The 15888-nt window shown below is 42.6% G+C and overlaps 1 protein-coding gene and 1 non-coding gene across 2 annotated transcripts; one reads left to right on the top strand and one right to left on the bottom strand.

Annotated features, from left to right (window-relative positions):
* The first annotated feature begins 156 nt into the window (after positions 1 to 156).
* TIMM8A (translocase of inner mitochondrial membrane 8A) lies at positions 157 to 3374 on the top strand. Its single transcript, XM_012438924.3, has 2 exons — positions 157 to 397; positions 2372 to 3374. The coding sequence occupies exons 1-2, from the start codon at positions 266 to 268 to the stop codon at positions 2531 to 2533; spliced, it is 294 nt and encodes a 97-aa protein (XP_012294347.2). The 5' UTR covers positions 157 to 265; the 3' UTR covers positions 2534 to 3374.
* A 9349-nt stretch (positions 3375 to 12723) lies between these two features.
* Positions 12724 to 12830, bottom strand: LOC135269257 (U6 spliceosomal RNA). The gene has a single exon (XR_010337586.1). It is a non-coding gene; the product is annotated as a U6 spliceosomal RNA (small nuclear RNA).
* Positions 12831 to 15888: the final 3058 nt, after the last annotated feature.

The following is a 15888-nucleotide window of genomic DNA, read 5'->3' on the forward strand; positions in this document are numbered from 1 at the left end:
AGGCTGGGCGCAACCACAGGGCTGTGGGGTTGCGGGATTGCAGGCTTCAAGGAGTGAGATCCACCAGCCTGGGGAGCGCAGCGCAGCGCCGGCGCCGCGTCATAGGAGGCGGCGTGGTGAACGTGAGCGCCGGACTGGCGCAGACGCAGCGCACTCAAGGGGCGGTCCCGGAGGCAGCGAGCCGTGATTCCGGTTCCGTCGCGGAGACACGTGAAGGTCGGTTAGTTGGTACAGAGTTCGTCTCTCCAAGTGTGGTCGCTCTGGGATGGATTCCTCTTCCTCTTCCTCCGCGGCGGGTTTGGGTGCAGTGGACCCGCAGTTGCAGCATTTCATCGAGGTAGAGACTCAAAAGCAGCGCTTCCAGCAGTTGGTGCACCAGATGACTGAACTTTGTTGGGTGAGGAGCCTGGGGCAGGGACCTCAACACTGCCTACTTTCCTTCTGTCCTTGTCCCGCGGGACTCGCGACAACGTCGGGGATTCGGGGAGGGGCGGGCACCTGGCAGCACCCCTTGATTTTCTCAGGTTCCTGTGGCCTAGCCAGATGGGAGAAGGGTGACTCCACTTCTCAAGTGACAGTCATACCGGACCTCCGTTTTGTTGGTCCAGAGGACTGGGTATCAAAGAAGACTTATGCCACTGGACACCCAGCACTTTCAGGCACCCCAGGTTGAAGCTGCCTAGTGCTGGTCACCAAGACTGATCGGAGCCCCCAGTACTGGGATTTTATTTTTGGCAGCCCGAGTCCCAGAGAGTCAGTGAATCAGTGAATCTGCTATTCCTGGACTCCTCGGGATTCACCTTCATTACTCAGTTCTAACCTTCTCCGCTGAGAAATGAGTGGCTCCAGCCTACTAAGTATAAAAGTGGTGTAATCTCTTGCAACGTACTTACGTATTTGCTTTCTTGTTGGATTGTTGTGTAATACCAAGCCGTTTCGGGTCTGAAGGTTGAGGAATTCAGCCTGCCCTATGAGGGGACTTTGGCAAAAGGGTGGAAGGCATTTGCAGCTTGACAATAATGAGTTCTGGTTGCCAAGGACAGCCCTCCCTTAATATACAAAATTCACAGAATTCAGAGGCCAAGGATAATTTTCCTTGGAATTAGAGAGTCTGAGGCTTGTGTACATGGCAGAGAATAACGAACCAGATTTTTGAACCACTTAACTTGAACTATATACAGTTATTCGTTTCCGTAGACTCTTTTCCATAAACTTATGGTATTGCTGGACTATGACACCAGATGCTTACTTAACTCTGGTCTGTCTTGTACCAGAGTGCTTTAAAATATCTGTGATTCGTTACTTTGGGGCCACGAGGGCATTTGGTTAAATACTATTGTAAGAATCTGGCCAGGCGCGGTAGCCCACGCCTGTAATCCCAGCACTTTGGGAGGCTGAGGCGGGTGGATCATGAGGTCAAGAGATCGGGACCATCCTGGCCAACATGGTGAAACCCCGTCTCTACTAAAAATACAAAAATTAGCTGGGTGTGGTGGCGCGCGCCAGTAGTCTCAGTTACTCCCAGCTACTCGGGAGGCTGAGGCAGGAGAATTGCTTGAACCTGGAAGGTGGAGGTTGCAGTGAGCCGAGATCGCGCCACTGCACTCCAGCCTGGTGCCTGGCGACGAAGCTAGACTCTGTCTCAAAAAAAAAAAAAAAAAAAAAGAATCTATAAACTGCCAGGCGCGGTGGCTCATTCCTGTAATCCCAGCACTTTGGGAGGCGGGTGGATCACTTGAGGTCAGGAGTTGGAGACCATGGGGAAGCCCTGTCTCTAAAGAACAAAATTGTACTATGAACCCTTTAGGAAAATTCATAAAATTTTCTGTTCATTGTCACATGATTGAATAATCTCTAGCTTAAGTAGACAAGGTTATAGAATCTCAAGTCATGGATTGTTTTCTTCTTTGGTAGGTTTTAGGGTATCTTGCTGTAATGATTTATCCTTTCACCCTTTTATTCAGTAGTTAATTTGAAGGCATTTAGTGCGAACAGCATTGTGGAGTTACAGCCAAATTCACTTAAAGGTTACTTCACTTGTATTTTGCCATTTTCTTGCTCTGGAATATCCCAGCTCTGCCATTTTCTGGCCCTATGACTTTGGGCAAAGTATGTCTGTGCCACAGTTTCCCTGTTTGTAAAATGAGGATTTACAATATATCTATTCCATAGGGTTGTTATAAGAATTTAATGTAAGGCTAGAGAACATTGCTATATACTTGGTCAGCTGCCAAATGTGAACTATTATTAACGTATCAGATACTATTTTTAGGTAAAGTTTTTTTTCTCTAAGCAACAAAAGGGACCCCTGCCCCCAACCATCTTTTTCTTTCCAAGTTCCCTTTGTGATTCTGTATCTTGTCCTGAGCAGGAGAAGTGCATGGACAAGCCTGGGCCAAAGTTGGACAGTCGGGCTGAGGCCTGTTTTGTGAACTGCGTTGAGCGCTTCATTGATACAAGCCAGTTCATCTTGAATCGACTGGAACAGACCCAGAAATCCAAGCCAGTCTTCACAGAAAGCCTTTCTGACTGATCTCAGCATTACCTCTTTGGAAAAGGAAAGTAGTTCAAGAAATGAAGAGCTATTGATGGGATGAATGAAGAAACAGCTGATTGAAGATTGGCTCCCATCTTTTGTTACTCTTGGGACATCCTGTCATCCGAGAATGAACAAAGACAAATTTTTTTGTCTGTAGAGCTCGAGGGTCCTATGTTTGCTTGTATTTTTAATGTTAATCTTGTGAAAATAATTGACAAACGAATGGAAAACTCTATTAGATGCATATTACTGTATATGGGACTATGCTTTTCTCCAAGCCCCATTAAGTCCTTCCTAAAATTTTGATAGTGGGACCACATATGTAAAAATTTCTCATTTGTGTGGAATCATTTCTGATTTCAGGGGAGATCCTTGTCTATCAGAAAGGGCAGTAGTGGGGGAAGAATAATTTGGTGTCCTTATCTTGTGCTTGATTATCAGTGCTGGAGAAAAAGATCTGTAAGAGTGTTTATACAGTACACTTAAGTTTTCCTGATGATCTCCCTTTCCTCTATGGTGATTTACTTAAATATCCATATTAAGTATAGTCTCAAGGTAGGGTAGGCAGTGTGAGAGTCTAGAGGCCTTTAGTTATAAAGGAATCTAGCCAGTGAACCTAATTCTTATTACTAGACTGCCACAAGGAAGAAGTTAACTTGCCCTGTATATCAGGGTATAAACAACTTCAATGATGTGCCTAAATAAGTTATAAAGATTTAGGCCCATCAGAATCTGACAGCAGTTTCAGGTAGAGGTGCATGCCTAATGTTAATCAGTGTAGATTTCATTTACTGCATTCTTTTGATCACTGAAATAAAAGCTATAAAAGATTCAACTCTGTGATTGAGACAGCTTTCTATTGCAGTTATTATCTGCAACCCGGAGAGATTTAGGTTGGGCTGATTCCAAGGCTAAAATATAGTCAGTCATTCTGGGTAACTGCTCTGTTTAAGGTATAGCATAGTATTCCAGGGGTTCCTGACCTTTTTGAGAGAAAAGAGAACCTTGAGATGAGATGGGGAGGGAAGCAGTTCTGTGCCGGCAGTCAAGTCCCTGACTACAGTAGAGGTTGTATTGACTGAATTCACCTCTTATTTCAAATCCTTGTAGACTGGAGCGTAGACCTAAAGGGAACCTACCTGTTGGGAGCCTCTAGTGCAAATCCATGAAAGCTGGGGAAATGAATATCTCTAAAAGCTTCAAGTTCCTGTTTAGATTTTTCCTATAAAGGTACTACAAGGAAGTTTTTTGTTGTTGTTTAGACAGAGTCTCACTCTTGCCCAGGCTAGAGTGCAGTGGCACAATCTCGGCTCACTGCAACCTCCACCTCCCAGGTTCAAACTATTCTCCTGCCTCAGCCTCCTGAGTAGCTGGGATGACAGGTGCACACTATCACACCTGCTAATTTTTGTATTTTTAGTAGAGACAAGGTTTCACCATGTTGGTCAGGCTGGTCTTGAACTCCTGACCTCATGATCCGCCTGCCTTGGCCTCCCAAAGTGCTGGGATTACAGCCATAAGCCACTGTGCCTGGCCAGAAATTTTTTTTAATCATGATAAAAACAGTTAAACATTTAAGTGCATACTCTGCGCCACTGTTTTTAGTGACAGGATTTCAGCAGTGCACAGAAATAAGGTCCCTGCCCTTGAGGAGCTTGTGGTCTAGTTAGGGGAGATAGACAATAAACACATAAATATGTTAATGTAATAAGTACCATAGAGAAAAAAAGCAGAATAAGAGTGTTAGGGAATATTTGTGGGGTATGGTTATTTTATATACAATGGTTTGAGAAGGCCTCCTTGGGAAGGTGGCATTTCAACAGAGACCTAGATGAACTAAGTGACCAAACCTTGTGGGTATTAGAGAAGAACATTTCGGGCAGGAGTGACAGCAAGTCCAAAGACCCCAAGGTGGGAATTACATTGCCATGATGCCATGGAGAACAGTCAAGAGGTCATTATGACTGGAGTGAAGTGAGTAAGGAGAATGGTAAGAAATAAGGCTGGAGAAACCAGGTGCAGTGGGCTCACACCTGTAATCTCAGCACTTTGGGAGGCCGAGGTGGATGGATCACCTGAGGTCAGGAGTTCAAGACCAGCCTGGCCAATGTGGTGAAACCCTGTCTCTACAAAAAAATACAAAAATTAGTCAGGCATGGTGGCAGGCATTTATAATCCCAGCTACTTGGAAGTCTGAGGCAGGAGAATTGCTTAAACCCAGGAGGCATAGGTGCCACTGCACTCTACTCTGGGGAACAGAGCAAGACTGTCTCAAAAAAAAAAATGTTAGAGAAAAATGCATGAAATAGATCAGGGTGAGGGGTGTGTGTGCACTGATTATGTAGGGCTTTGTAGGCCATTGCAAGGAATTTGAGCTTTTACTGAGCAAGATGGGGAGCCGTTTGAGGGATTTTAACAGATAAATGATGTAACAATTTTAGGAGGATCTGGGTTTGGCTGCTCTTTGGGCAACATCACATGGTGAAGAAATTATAACAGTAGCAGTAGTAGTAAGAATAATGGCATTTTGAAATCCAGGAAAATGAGACGCATATATACTTTGTGTCTATGTGTCCCTGTTGACATTTTTACCTACAAAAATTAATGTGAGGCTGGGCACAGTGACTCACCCCTATAATCCCAGCACTTCCAGAGGCTGAGATGGAAGGATTGCTTGAGCCTAGGAGTTTGAGACCAGCCTAGGCAACATGGCAAAACCCCATCTCTACAAAAAAATCCAAAAATTAGTTGGGTGTGGTGGCACATACCTGTAGTCCCAGATACATGGGAGGCAGAGGTGAGAGGATCACCTGAGCCTGTGGCGGTTGAGGGCGCAGTGAGCCATGGTCACGCCAATGTCACCAGGCTGGAGCCTGGGTGACAGTGAGACCGTGCCTCAAAAATAAAAAGAAAATGTGTTCTTGGCCGGATGGAGTGGCTCACACCTGTAATCCCAGCACTTTGGGAGGCCGAGGCCGGTGGGTCACCTAAGATCAGGAGTTCAGGACCAGCCTGGCCAGTCTGGTGAAACCTCATCTCCACTAAAAACAAAAATTAGCCAGGCTTGATGGCGAGTGCTTGTAATCCCAGCTACCCGGGAGGCTGAGGCAGGAGAATTGCTTGAACCCCAGAGGCGGAGGTTGCAGTGTACTGAGACCACACTATTGCACTCCAGCCTGGGCAACATGGCAAAACTCCGTCTCAAAAAAAAAAAAAAAATAGAAAATGTGTTCTTAAAACCTCAAGTCATAGAGAATGGTCATTTAGTCTTTTCCTTATTATTATATTTATTATTTATTACTATATTATTTTTCTTATTCATTTAGTATTAAAGTGTTCTCATTACATGTACACAAACTTAAATGTCTTTACAGTATTGCTTGCTCAGTGAATATATATAATGAAAAAGGTCTGTCAGATTCATACAGTATGCTTGAGCACCAATTATGTGTTTTGACACTACTGAGCACAAGAGAATGGAAAAGAAAAGATGTAACATTTGCCCCTGCCTTCAAAGAAGCTAAAAACTCCCTTGGCCAGGCGCAATGGCTTAAGCCTGTAATCTCAGAACTTTGAGAGGCCGAGGCGGGCGAATCATGAGGTCAGGAGTTCAAGACCAGCCTGGCCAACATGGTGAAACCCCGTCTCTACTAAAAATACAAAACTTAGCAGGTGTGATAGTGTGCACCTGTCATCCCAGCAAGAGAATTCCTTGAACCTGGGAGGTGGAGGTTGCAGTGAGCCGAGATTGTGCCACTGCACTCCAGCCTGGGTGGCAGAGTGAGACTCTGTCTCAAAAAAAAAAAAAAAGTTCCCAAAGCAACAATTTGGACTTTGGTTTCGTCAGTCTCAGAAATGCATTTTCAGAACCTTGATAGGTGGTACTGTTAGCCCTGATGACATTCAAAGTCTTCATTTCAAATATTCAAGGTAGAAAATTCAAAACTCAATTGTAAAACAATAGAATTGGATTAGCAGACCCTTTTCATGAAATGAAATCTCACCTAGAAGCCTGATACGTGGCCAGGCACAGTGGCTCACGCCTGTAATCCCAACACTTTGGGAGGCTGAAGCGGGCGGATCACAAGGTCAGGAGTTTGAGAACAGCCTAACCAACATGGTGAAACCTCATCTCTACTAAAAATACAAAAATTAGCCGGGCATGGTGGCGCGTGCCTGTAATCCCAGATACTCAGGAGGCTGAGGCAGGAGAATCACTTGAACCTGGGAGGCAGAGGTTGCAGTGAGCCAGGATTGTGCCATTGCACTCCAGCCAGAGCAAGACTCCATCTCAAAACAAACAAACAAAACCCTGTATTTCAACTACAATACTTTCAGTTACCAACAAGTCTCAAATAGATTCTTTTTTTTTTTGGTAAATTTTTTTTTTTCTTCCATGATGTTTTAAAAGGACTATATTCAAACAAATACAAATATTTCATAAATAATATCTGGCCGTTTCTAACCACCTCTTTCAGCAAGAAATGCATTAAATTTGACTAGTAAGGACATTGCACAGTGAATTAGGATTGTATTAAAATTTGCTTTAAATATTGGGGGGAGGGGACAGTATACTTCTACTTAATGAAGAGAAATATTTTTACAGTCCAGAGATCTTTTATGTTTTTGCAACTATTACACAAGAATTCATAAGGGGTAGGTTCCAGCAGCCCAGACGCCTTTCCATTGGTTCTCACAAAGTACACTTCTCTGGGTGGAGCAGCCTGGCACTTCAGTTGAACCCAGGTACCTCTCTTTTTGGCTTCTTTTTCTGATCATTTTTCCTCTTGAATTTCAGGAAGCTATCTTGTCTCTTTAGAGCGCTTAATGTATTCAATCCACACATTAATCCTCTTGGCAAGAATCTTGCCCTTAGTTTCTTTGTTTACAACAATGCCAACAGCATGCTGGGTAACATTGTAGACACTCAACAGTTTTGCCATTGTAACACTTTTGGGGCATTCCTTTTTTGAATAGTAAGCATTCCCTTGATGTCTACAAAATCGTCTTTTTTTTTTGAGACAGAGTGTCCCTCTGTCGTCCAGGCTGGAGTGCAGTGGCGTGTTCTCGGCTCACTGCAACATTTGCCTCCCCAGTTCAAGTGATTCTCCTGCCTCAGCCTCCTGAGTAGCTGGGACTACAGGCGTGTGCCACCATGCCTAGCTAATATCTCCTTTCTTTTTCTTTATATATATATATATTTTTTGTTTGTTTGTTTGTTTGTTTGTTTTTGTTTTTTCTAATATATATATATTTTATTGTACTTTTGTTCTGGGGTACATGTGCAGACCATGCAGGATTGTTGCATAAGTACATACATGAAAATGTGGTTTGCTGCCTCCATCCCCCGTCACCTATATCTGGCATTTCTCCCCATGTTATCCCTCCCTAACCTCCCTGCCTCCCGCTGTTCCTCCCCTAGTCCTCCCCAACAGACCCCAGTGTGTGATGCTCCTCTACCTGTGTCCATGTGTTCTCATTGTTCAACACCCACCTTCTGAGTGAGAACATGTGGTGTTTGATTTTCTGTTCTTGTGTCAGTTTGCTGAGAGTGATGGTTTCTAGATTCATCCATGTCCCTACAAAGGACATGAACTTATCGTTTTTTCTTATTTATTTCTTTATTTATTTATTTTTGCTTCATTATCAATGCAGAGAACTCATCATTTTTTATGGCTGCATAATATTTCATGGAATATATGTGCCACATTTTCCTTGTCCAGTCTATCACTGATGATAGGCATTTGGGTTGGTTCCAGGTCTTTGCTATTGTAAACTGTGCCACAATGAACATATGTGTACATGTGTTTTTATAATAGAATGACTTATAATCCTTTGGGTATATACCCAGTAATGAGATTGCTGGGTCAAATGGAATTTCTATTTCTAGGTCCTTGAGGAATCGCCACACTGTCTTCCACAATGGTTGAACTAATTTACACTCCCACCAACAGTGTAAAAGTGTTCCTATTTCTCCACATCCTCTCCAGCATCTATTGTCTCCAGATTTTTTAATGATAGCCATTCTAACTGGCGTGAGATGGTACCTCAATATGGTTTTGATTTGCATTTCTCTTATAGATTTACATGCACATAGCCAAAAGAACAACTCCATGTTTTCTAAAAGGCCTAGAGAATATCTATCTTGTGCCTCTCCTCTTTTCCTTTGTGTTTATCATTTTGGCAAATTACTGGAAGATGGCGGTTCCGGCCGATTTTTTTAAAAAAAGAATTATACTTCCCACACAACACTGGCATATCAAATGGATTATTTATATCTAAGGACCTCAGGGAGGGCTGGGAGTAGGGTAGGGTGAATGAGGCACTTGCTTCACGTGCAAAATTCAAGGGGGTACCAAAAAACTCAGTTATCAAGAGGAATGATGTTTTAATGAAATATTTTTAAAATAAAATTAATGCAAAAGTCCATAATGAACAAAATATCAAGATTTTTGATAAAGACAGGACCAGTAACAGTCCCATACTGAGCCATATTGGAGCCTGAGGCAAAAGGCAAAATATAGATTCCATATACATGCTTTTATGTATTCTTGAATAGTTAACTTTTTTCCAGAACACTAAAGCAGTTGAAAAAATACTGAAAAATAGATAAATTAAAACTCACAGCAGTTAAGTTTAAAACATGTTATTTACACCAAAACTAGAGTTTATTAAATTCTACTTTCTTGGTTTAATAAAAACAAACTCATTGAAAATATTTTCTTTTTCTTTCTTTCTTTTTTTTTTTGTGAGATGGAATCTCACTCCGTCGCTCAGGCTGGAGTGCAGTGGTGCGATCTGGGCTCACTGCAACCTCTGCCTCCTGGGTTCAAGCAATTCTCCTGCCTCAGCCTCCCGAGTAGCTGGGACTACAGGCACCCACCACCATGGCTGGCTAATTTTTTTTATTTTTAGTAGAGATGTGGTTTCACCATATTGGTCAGGCTGCTCTCGAACTCCTGACCTCAGGTGATCCGCCCACCTGGGCCTCCCAAAGTGCTGAGATTACAGGAGTGAGCCACTGCGCCTGGCCAGAAAATATTTCCCACATTTGTGACTTTTCTGAGGTAAAACCATCTGGCACTAATAATTTTTTTTATTTCTAAAAATCAAACAGAGCCTCTAAGAGAGAAGACTCAAAGCAAAACAATCATGGATCTAAATTAGCAAGGGCTGGAAGGTGGTGATAACTTCACAAAATTGAAATGTTGGGATCTTGTTATACAGAAACAACCAGCTATGCCTTGGGATCAAAATCCAGAACAAGAAAATGAAAATTACAGTGAAGATGAACGAAAGGGAAAGCAGAAATGGAGAGACAGAGGAGGAGAAGCAGGCAGAAAGAGAGAGCAAGAAAAAGAAGAGGAAAATGAAAAGGAGCTGGAAGATGAACAGGAAGAAAAAAGGAAAAGGGAAAATGAGAAACAATATCCCAAGAAAAGATTACTCAGCAAATCCCTCATGGCCACTCTGGGCAAAGTTTAAATTAAACAGGTTCTCCACAATACAAGAGAGTTTATCACTCTCATTTCAATTTGGCATGACACATAAACGGGTAAGTCAATGGTTTTGTAAAAACAGAAAGAAATGTCTAAGAGAAAGCATAGGAAAAAAGAAGAGATGGGGTCTCTCTGAGTTGCCAAGGCTGGTCTCAAACTCCTATCCTTGGGGGAATCTTCCCACTTTGGCCTCCAGAAGTGCTGTAATTACAAGCATGAGCCATTGTGCGTGGCTAAGACGTTTTTTCTTTTTCCTTCTTCTTCTTCTTTTTTTTTTTTGTTTCGCTCTGTCGCCAAGGCTGGAGTGCAGTGCGGTGGTGTGGTCTCAGCTTGTGGCCTCCACCTCCCAGTTTCAAGTGGTTCTCCTGCCTCACCCTCCTGAGTCTAGCTAAGATGTTTTATATGACATCATTTTCACCAATAAATGGAGTTCTGAAAGAATAAACAAGAAAATATTAACGGTAATTAATTCCATGAAGAACTAAATGAGGGGAGTGCAAAGGATTTCCTATATATCCTATTTTTACCCTACTTGGTTTTAAAGTTTTTATAATGGATGCTAATTAATTTTATTTCAGAAAAAAGTCAATAAAGAAATTACCAACCTCTCAAAATATTTTGAGACTGAAAGGGAAATCCATTGTAAAAGCTGATAGGTTCAGTGCATTCTGCAACTTGTCAATATATCTCTAAACATCCCTTCCAGGCCAGGCGTGGTTGCTCACACCTGTAATCCCAGCACTTTGGGAGGCCGAGGCGGGATGATAACTTGTGGTCAGGAGTTCGAGACCAGCCTCACCAACATGGTGAAACCCCATCTCTACTAAAAATACAAAATTAGCCAGGCATGGTAGTGCATGCCTGTAATCCCAGCTACTCAGGAGGCTGAGGCAGGAGAATTGCTTGGGCCCAGGAGGTTGCAGTGAGCCAAGATCATGCCATTGCACTCCAGCCTGGACAACAAGAGAGAAACTACATCTCAAAATAAATAAATAAATAAATAAATACATCCCCATATATATACAGCAGCAACTTGGCTGGGCACGGTGGCTCATGCCTCTAATACCAGCATTTTGGAAGGCTGAGGCAGGCATATCATTTGAGGTCAGTAGTTTGAGACCAGCTTGGTTAACATGGTGAAACCCCAACTCTATTAAAAATACAAAAAATTAGCCGGGTGTGGTGGTGCATGCTTGTAATCCCAGCTACTTGGGAGGCTCAGGCAGGAGAATCTCTTGAACCTGGGAGGCAGAGGTTGCAGAGCCGAGATCGTGCCATTGCACTCCAGCCTAGGAGACAAGAGTGAAATTCTGTCTAAAAAAAAAAAAAAATCACAAGTTTAGGTCTAATATGTAGAATCTGGGGGAAGTTCTAGTAATCTGGTGCAATTTAAATGCAAGGTAGACATCGAAGAATCTTTAGAAATGAGAATCAGAAGGTAGACCTGGACTGCATAGTTATGCCATGCTAAGGAGTTTAGATTTTATTCTGGATGGGTATGAGAGTCTTGATCAAATTAATGGTTCTCAATTTATATATATATATATATATATTTGCCATATATATATATTCAACATATATATATATACATATATACACAAACAAAAAAACTGTCGACAGTTTATTTGTTTGTGTGTTTGGTTTTTGTTTTTGAGACACAGTCTTACTCTGTTGCCCAGGCTGGAGTACAGTGGCGTGATCTCAGTTCACTGCAACCTCCGCCTTCTGGGTTCAAGTGATTCTCATGCCTCAGCCTCCTGAGTACCTGGGATTACAGGCACCTGCCACAATGCCCAGCTAATTTTTGTATTTTTAGTAGACACTGGATTTCACCATGTTGGCCAGGCTGGTGTCAAACTTTTGACCTCAGGTGATCCACCCACCTCAGCCTCCCAAAGTGCTGAGATTACAAGTATGAGCCACTGTGCCCAGCAACCCTAGAGGTTTTGATAGACTGTGTCACTATTATCATTCGGTTCGAAAATTTTTAAAATTTTCATCTTGATTTCACTTTTGACCCAATGATCATTCAGGAACAGGTTATTTAATTCCCATGTATTTGCATAGTTTTGAAGGTTCCTCACCCCCATCTCCCATAGCAGCTGATCCACCCGCCTCCCAAAGTGCTAGGATTACAGGCATGAGCCACTGCGCCCGGCTTCAGTTCAAATTGTTACAAAGTTCAGCTGGAGAGTTCCTTCTCCCTGTGACCTTTTCCAAGTGCCTCTGGCCATCCTACTGAAGTACCCCTGTAAGGCCAGGCAGAAATGGTTTGCTAGGGAACCCAGTGAGCTCACAGTACTTTTCCCACTGCTTCCTCTACTCCTGTATTTCACTCGGCTATCTAAATTGACTCAGCTCCAGGTAAGGTCAGAATCTTCTCCCATAATCTAGGCCTTCAGTTTCTCCAGCAGGGGTGTGTGTTCGGAGGGCAGACCATCTCCCTTTCCCACTTCCACAGTTTGGGCACTCACAGTATTTGGGGTGTCTCCTGGGTCCTGCAAGAGCAGTCCACTTCCTTCAGAGGGTCTGTGGGTCCTCTTGGGTTTCCTGATTTATTCCTGCAGTTGTTCTGGAGCAAAAATTCATGATGTGAGCCTCCACGTGCTGCTCTGTTCATCCAAGTTGGAGCTGCGATCTAGTCCTGCCTCCCATCTGCCATGATCCCCTCCGCCACCTTTTTTTAAAAATATAGAACACTTCACAGATTTGTGTGCCATCTTTGTGCAGGGATCATGCTAATCTTCTCTGCATCATTTCAATTCCAGTACAGGTACTGTTGAAACGAGCCCAGGTGCTTAGGTTTTGATGGCCTTGTAGAGAAAGGAGACAGAGCCTTGGGCCTAAGTAAGGCAGCGGGGTGGAACATACCTGTAGAAAGTTGGGACTTTTAAAGGACTACACCTTCAATAAGGTTGAACTAGACAAAAATTCATTCACTAGCATAAGAAGACAACCAGGTCTCTGAGAAGGTAGAAAAAAGGTCTCCCTCTGAGGCCTGCTTTCACATGGGTTTGGGATTCAAAATGTATACCTTCTACAATGTCCAGGAACCCTCTACACCAAAAAGTGAGTATAAAGTGTATACTCACTTAAAAGTATAACTATTGCTATTCCTACCTGGCAGAAGCAACATAAAACAGCTGTAGAGAGACATATCTTTCACAAGATCCTCACAAGTAAAGCTGCACTGAACACAGTTTAAAATAAAAAATTACAAAACACACGAAAAAACACCACACCATAATCAAATGTCTGAAGACACACAAATAGAATTAGACCCCAAAATATGCAGACTCATCTGATAAACACTATAAAATAACTATACTTAAAATGATTAAAGATATAATTGAAAACATAAGAAAAGAACAAGACATTATTTTTTATTTTTACAGATTTGAGGATACAAATGCAGTTTTGTTACATGGATATATTGTGTAGTGGTGAAGTTTGGACTTTATTTATTTATTTATTTATTTATTTTAAAGATGGGGTTTCACCATATTAGTCAGGCTGGTCTCGAACTCCTGACCTCAGGTGATCCGCCCACCTCAGCCTCCCAAAGTGCTGGGATTACAGGCGTGAGCCACCGCGCCCGGCCAGAAGTTTGGACTTTAAATTACAACCATCATTCAAATTGTGTACACTGTACCCATTAGGTAATTTTTTTTTTTTTGAAACAGAGTTTAGTTCTTGTTGCCCAGGCTAGAGTGCAGTGGTGCAATCTTAACTCATTGCAACCTCTGTCTCCTGGGTTCAAACTGTTCTCAGCCTCCTAAATAGCTGGGATTACAGGCATGTGCCACCACATCCAGCTAATTTTTTGTATTTTTAGTAGAGATGGAGTTTTACCATCTTGGCCAGGCTGGTCTCGAGCTCCTGACCTCGTGATCCACCTGCCTCAGCCTCCCAAAGTTCTGGGATTACAGGCGTGAGCTACTGTGGCCAGCCCATTTTTTTTTTTTTTTTTTTTTTTGAGACAGGGTCTCACTCTGTCACCCAGGCTGGAGAGCAGTGGCACAATCTTGTCTCACTGCAACTTCCGCCTCCTAGGTTCAAGCGATTCTCCTGCCCCAGCCTTCCAAGCAACTGGGACTACAGGCGCCCATCACCATGCCTGGCTAATTTTTGTATTTTTAGTAGAGACGGGGTTTCACCATATTGACCAGGCTGGTCTCAAACTCCTGACCTTGTGATCCGCTCACCTTGGCCTCCCAAAGTGCTGGGATTATAGGTGTGAGCTACTGCACCCAGCCTGGCATGTCATTTCTATATGTTGGTAACATTTCAAGTACTCTCTTCTAGCTACTTTGAAATATACAATATATTTTTGCTAACTCTAGTGACCCTACTCTGTTATGGAACATTAGAACATATTTCTTCTAACTGTATGACTGGATCCATTAACAAACCTCTTTTCATCACCCCCTGCCACCCACACACCTTTTCCAGCCTCTGGTATCTATAATTCCATTCTCTATTTCCATGGAGTCAACTTTTTTCATTTCCAACATATGAGTGAGAATATGTAGTATTTGTCTTTCTGTGCCTGGCTTATTTCATATAACATATAACATCCAGTTAGTTCCATTAGTTCCATTTATGTTGCTACAAATGACACAATTTCATTATTTTTTACGGCTGTATAGTATTCCATTGTGTATATATAGCATATTTTCTTTTTTTTTTCTTCTTTTTTTTTTTTTTTTTTTTAGAGATGGGATCTTTCGATGTTGCCCAGGCTAGAGTGCAATGGCACAATCATGGCTTCAATATTCCGTTTTCAGCATTGGACAGATTTTCCAGATAGAAAACCAACAAAAAAATGTCAGACTTAGTCTGCATTATAGAAAAAGTGGATCTAATAGATATTCACAAAACATTTCATCCAACAGCTGCAATATACACATTCTTCTTTTAGCACATGGGTCATTCTCAAGGACAACCGTATGTTAGGTCACAAAGCAAATCTTAAAAACATTTTTTTTGTTGTTGTTTGTTTGAGATGGAGTCTCACTCTGTCACCCAGCCTGGAGTGCAGTGGCGCAATTTCGGCTAGCTGCAATATCTGCCTCCCCAGTTCAAGCAATTCTTCTGCCTCAGCCTCCTGAGTAGCTGGGACTACAGGCGAGTGCCACCACGCCTGGTTAATTTTTGTATTTTTAGTAGAGATGGCTTTTCACCATATTGGCCAGGCTGGTCTCAAACTCCTGACCTCGTGATCCACCTGCTTTGGCCTTCCAAAGTGTTGGGATTACAGGCGTAAGCCACTGCGCCGGGCCCCAAACATTTGTAAACGTTGAAATAACATCAAGCATCTTCTCTGACCACAATAGAATAAAACTAGAAATCAATGATGAAAGGGATTTTAGAAACTATACAAACATGCTGGGCACAGTAGCTCACATCTGTAATATCAGCACTTTGGGAGGCCGAGGTGGGCGGATCACTTGAGGTAGAGAGTTCAAGACCAGCCTGGCAAACATGATGAAACTCTGTCTCCACTAAAAATTAAAAAAAAAAAAAATTGCCGGGTATGGTGGCACAAACCTGTAATCCCAGCTACTAAGGAGGCTGAGGCACAGGAGAATCGCTTGAACCTGGGAGGTGGAGGTTGCAGTGAGCTGAGATCATGCCACCGCACTCCAGCCTGGGTGATAGAGTGAGACTCCATCTCAAAAAGAAAAAAAAAATACATATATATATATATGTATATACATATGATGATGATTTCAATTGCTGAAAAAGCATTTGATAAAATTCAGTATTTGTTCATGATAAAAACCCTCAAAAGCACTACAAACTGGGGTCTGTTGGGGGGAAATAGGGTAGGGACAGCAGGGGGTGGGG

The sequence above is a fragment of the Aotus nancymaae genome, unplaced genomic scaffold (genome assembly GCF_030222135.1).
Source record: "Aotus nancymaae isolate 86718 unplaced genomic scaffold, 86718_ANA_hifiasm-v0.15.2.pri h1tg000004l, whole genome shotgun sequence".
Lineage (NCBI taxonomy): Eukaryota > Metazoa > Chordata > Mammalia > Primates > Aotidae > Aotus > Aotus nancymaae.